General features: G+C 36.4%; 2 protein-coding genes across 3 annotated transcripts in view; one reads left to right on the top strand and one right to left on the bottom strand.

The window, feature by feature from the left end:
• Positions 1 to 4: 4 nt before the first annotated feature.
• Positions 5 to 804, bottom strand: LOC108632527 (uncharacterized). Its single transcript, XM_018037177.2, has 3 exons — positions 527 to 804; positions 207 to 440; positions 5 to 133 (listed from the first exon to the last, which is right to left on the bottom strand). The coding sequence occupies exons 1-3, from the start codon at positions 695 to 697 to the stop codon at positions 5 to 7; spliced, it is 534 nt and encodes a 177-aa protein (XP_017892666.1). The 5' UTR covers positions 698 to 804.
• Positions 805 to 889: 85 nt separating this feature from the next.
• Positions 890 to 4,670, top strand: part of LOC108632528 (lachesin) — a 268,437-nt gene continuing 264,656 nt past the window's right edge. The window contains exons 1-2 of one of the 2 annotated variants that reach the window (XM_026819746.1): positions 890 to 984; positions 2,421 to 2,692. The gene's annotated coding sequence lies outside the window, so the exon portion shown is untranslated. Of the gene's footprint in view, positions 985 to 2,420; positions 2,693 to 3,993; positions 4,030 to 4,670 lie in introns of those variants that run through there. The other variant, XM_026819747.1, reaches the window with a different exon arrangement.

Raw genomic sequence — 4,670 nt, 5'->3', positions numbered from 1 at the left:
TTATTTATTTGTCAGTAAGTAGATCGATATATGCATTGGCTATCAAATCTTCGCTTTTTATATCCAGCTTGGTCATTAGATCCTCAGCAATCTTTTGTCCATCGTTTGTATCTTGTTCATCCGTCAGGACTACCTGTAAAATAACAATAAAATGGTATTAGTATTGAACAGTCGGCCAATCCAATTTTTAAGAACATTATATTTACCTCTAATTCTAAAAAGTTCCCCAAGCCTTCAACTTCATCGATATGTACCCGGGTTTGACCAACCATGTACAATATCCTAGTTTTCTTCACAATACCCAAACAACCGTTTGATGCAGATAAAATTCTTTCGATACCAGCACAAGCATTCAGATCTAGAGATGTCTTTTCATAAGTGGAAAGTTTCGGATCTAGCGTGTTAGCCCTGTGATAATAAATTAGTTCCCCAGAATCATCCTACGTTGTAAATAATATTCCAGTCAAAGAATTAACGTTTGTAGACTAGAGTAACGTTTTGTATATTTTATTAAGACATTACTTGCCTCGAATCTTCGTAATTTCAATTTCGTATTTTCGTATTGTGTCACATTTGGTATTTTAAAGAACGTGTCATGCTGCTTGATTATTTTACCCTCGTCAGTAGTTAATTGTTTAACACGAGAAATTTTAACTGCCGGATCATCGATTCTTGCTTTTATTTCTATATTACGCATTGTCAATTCTCAGTCATTAATTTTTTACGGTAATCACTTTTATTTAGAGCACTTTTGGAAATGATAGGTTAGCTGTTAGCCGGTTAGCGTCTATTCTCAGTACATGGAATCAGTTTTCATTAATGCCACCTGCCACCACGTGGATCGTGGATACTCCGGTACGTGGTGCCATCTAGTCCACGTAAAATGGGAACGACGCAGTGTGCAAAAGTTTACAGTGAACAAAATTTTAAGTTTATAATATTGTGTAAATCGTAGTGAAATATGCAATGGGTAAACATTTTAAGGTAAGGAGGTTACTGTTTAAATTATCTATTGTTTTACGCTTGTTTAAATCGTTAGAACATTGTTTAACCCTTAAACCATCGGGAAGCCGAAATATCGGAATAAGAATTCACGTTACATGTGATTTTTTAACATTCTGGATGTAACTAATATCGACGATTTAACGATTGATTCATAATATTAACAGAATTTTGGCGACAGGTTAATATGAAAACATCTTTTCTTGTTTCTCATTTCAAAAAGTTTTTGTCTAATAAATAGTCAAAGACTTATGATAAGATTCTACGTTTGTTACTTAAATAACCTGAAATTGGTTTCCATACTATGGCAGGGGCATAGGTTTATAGTAAAACGATTAATTACAATCATTATTTAAACACGAAATTCATGTGTGTGTACGCATACCAACAAATGATAAGAAGTTTTATTTCAAAATTATTCTAATTATTTAATGGCTTATCTTTATACATATAAGTAAGTTCATTCCTAATGTATTGAACAGTGTACCTACTATTAAAGGGTTGGGGAAGTTACATAACTTTTATAACGTTTGCTTGGTACAGTTTCCTTTATTTTGAAGCAATGATAAGTTAGCTATCAAACTTTGAAAATTACTAATATCTCCTTGATGGTTAGGATATCTTAGCTACACAATGCAAACCTGACGTTGGTTTTAAACTAAAATATTACATTTATACGGTCGTTACACGTGCCCCGCAAAATCTAATTGAAATAACTATTAGAACCACATTTCAAATGTAAAAAGATATTGTAATTAAGAGAGAGAAGAGATCTCACAAGTTAATTGTATTAAATTCTATATTCTCAGTATTTTGTTATTTAATTCTATCACAGATTTGCAATCCTCGCGTTTCAATGCATTTGTACGGTCGTGACCCATGCCCCGCAAAATGTAATCGAAATAATTACTAGAACCATGTTTCATTCTGCCGCCAGACTGCAATTAAGCTTTATCACAATTATCTCAAAAACTATGTAATATTGTATAGCATGTTTCTTAAATTGTCGATTGTTATTGTTTGTAAAAATGCCGATATAGAAGTCACATCTACAAATACTGTTAACGAGGGTTAAAGCCAACAAACACAGAGATCCGTATCTCGCGTTGATTCGCGGCACTGGAATCGGTGCCACTATATTACGATCGTGGGATATCGTCTGTAGAAGTCCTCATTGTCGCCGGAGCAAGATCTCCGGATTTTCTCCTTATTCTCGGCCAACCGGTGAAAACTTTTGCGATAAACTCGACGGGAATGTCCTCTCGAAGCGTTCTTGTGTATCCCCCTTCCCCCTCTCTCTATCTCCCTGCGACCCGATCGGGTTGTACTTTTCTCTTCGAACACAGAAAACCCCGTTCCCGTAATCTCAAAGAAAGCATATAGTTAGTTACACCTCCTTCTTCCCTACGTCATTTCAGATGCCCAGATACGGGGACCAGTGGTGGTACGGGAGCCGAAGGCTTCGACCGGATATCTTAGGGATTCCGAGAATGGCCCGAGGCGTTTAACCAATTAACTAACTCCGCGGTGCTTCACTTTCGAAACCGCTAACGAAGAACCTAAGCGAAGGAAGAAAATCGTGGCGGGGGAGGAAGTGATCCAGATATTCGGTTTGGATTCACCCAGTGCATCTGCCTGAGGCTTTTTTAACCTCCCGGAGGACCATCGCGCCGTGCTCCTGTTTGTTTTGGTAAGTAACTCAAAATTAATCTTGTATATTACGGCCGAATATCGTTTATATTTTGTTGTGCAATGAGTTTGTTAATGATTAACAAAGACTGATTATTTCGTGTTTATACATAAAAAGATCCTTTTAAAACAAACGGAACAAATTTATTATAGGATTTAAAAGGATATTTTACAAACAATAGTTATGCTTTAATATTGTGTATAACGAAATGAAGATTGCACTTCATAATCATATTTAAGATTTGCAAAATTGTTACTTTATATCAAATAACTTCGTTCTTTTTCGCTAGTTTCCTTTTGTAATTAAGGACTAACGTTGTCTATCACGCGTCGAACTTTATCTTCAATTGGGACCCCAGTACTTTTTCTTTTTGTTTCTCTCCTTTATTTCCTCCGAAGTTTGATCCGCGAATCGTAGAGGGTAGGTAGCCCAACGAGGCTGCCAAGTTTTCATCTTGGTTGCCATTTAGCGGTTTGAAAAGTGCCTGGAGCAGCGGAACCGATAGGCAAGCAACGGAAAAGGAGAGGAAGGGTAGAAAGGGTCGGATCAAAATAGGAAAGAGAGATAGTGCGAAAGTCACTGGTTGTTAAAAATTATGCTGTTCTTATTACGTGCACCATTAACAATTAATTATGATTGACAATTCTGTTATCTACGTTTCTTGATATCAATTTTAAGCATGTGTGCGCTTGCAATATTCGTTGAAGAACGTTTGAGACTTGTTCTTTTTATACGTACATATTTATATCAATCTTTATACAATTAATGGTGAATATGTACTATAAAAAATTAAATTTGTGTAAGCCTGAACGAATTCAGAAATTTACGTTTGCTTAACTGGGAGAGTGGCTCCGATCTCTTGGATTTGGGAATAACATACAATCCCGCGGCCAGCTTGTCGCGGCGCGTTTATCAAATTCTTGTTTATCGAATCCGCGGTAAATTGGCTTCGAAGGTGGGCTCTCTAGCGAGATTTATCGGTTACATCCTGAGTTTCCATAGACTTTCCGCGCGGGACGGCCTCACGGCGCGATGCGACGTGACGGCATAACTTTGCATACGACCGATACGAGCCGCCTACGTGTCATCCGTACGTACGTACGTATGTATATGTATGTACAAACCGTTAGAGAGTCGAATCTCGTGATCGCGATAAGACGGTTCAGCTTCGAGGCACGGAGGCACGGCTCGTTGGCATCCGCGTCGTGAGATAAGCTACGACGCGAATACGAAAGAAGAGTTTCTTCTCTCTGCAAATTTATAGGGAATCATCCTCTTCCTTCTCACCGAGTTCACTCGGTTCGATCACGCGCCGAAACGTTTGTTCACGTTCACGTGTGAGTATCTATTTATAACATTAGAGTTCAAACTGCGCTTCAGTACGCATTTATTTATTCATATGAATGAAATATATTTGGAAAATATTTTATTCAACTAAATATCTTATTTTAATGGATTTTACTTGAGATTAACTTTTATAAAATCGTTCGATATCTATTCTTTTTATCTGGTCTCGTTTATATCGAACAGGTTCCGCAATACGTTTTGATTATTTCAAATATACATGCAGAGTAATTCTGTAAATGGGTGAAATATTTTGCTTTGGACAAAGCTTTCAATTTATTTGTTAGGATTACGGGCGATAACTATTTATATTAATGTAGTACCAGACATAAACTGGATATTACACAATGGTAAAAGCGTTATAAATTCGTGGACTGCAATTTAATTGAAATGTATAAAGGACTTAAATTCTTCCATTTCAACAATATTCTTTTATGACTTAAACAAATAATAAGTCATTAAAATATTGCTACATCCTATTTAGACGTCGCGGGTTTTGACCGATTGGGTAATTTTACTGAAGATAAAAATATGTGAACGCTTTCGTTTATATTGGTTTCACGATTGCATTTGCGCATGTAAAATTGATGAATGGTTGAATTATATAAATATATAAATTGTCTCGTGGTAAATT

The sequence above is a fragment of the Ceratina calcarata genome, unplaced genomic scaffold (genome assembly GCF_001652005.2).
Source record: "Ceratina calcarata isolate Rehan_Ccalc_2016 unplaced genomic scaffold, ASM165200v1 scaffold16.2, whole genome shotgun sequence".
NCBI classification, from domain to species: Eukaryota; Metazoa; Arthropoda; class Insecta; order Hymenoptera; family Apidae; genus Ceratina; species Ceratina calcarata.
The sequence above is the reverse complement of the archived record's forward strand: the minus strand, read 5'-3'. Positions and strand labels throughout refer to the sequence as shown.

Coding starts and splice junctions, on each gene's coding strand:
- LOC108632527 (XM_018037177.2), bottom strand. CDS start 697: ATGCGTAATATAGAAATAAAAGCAAGAATCGATGATCCGGCAGTTAAA. Junction 441..526: donor TGAAATTACGAAGATTCGAG/GCAAGTAATGTC, acceptor TTTACAACGTAG/GATGATTCTGGGGAACTAAT. Junction 134..206: donor GGAACTTTTTAGAATTAGAG/GTAAATATAATG, acceptor GTTATTTTACAG/GTAGTCCTGACGGATGAACA.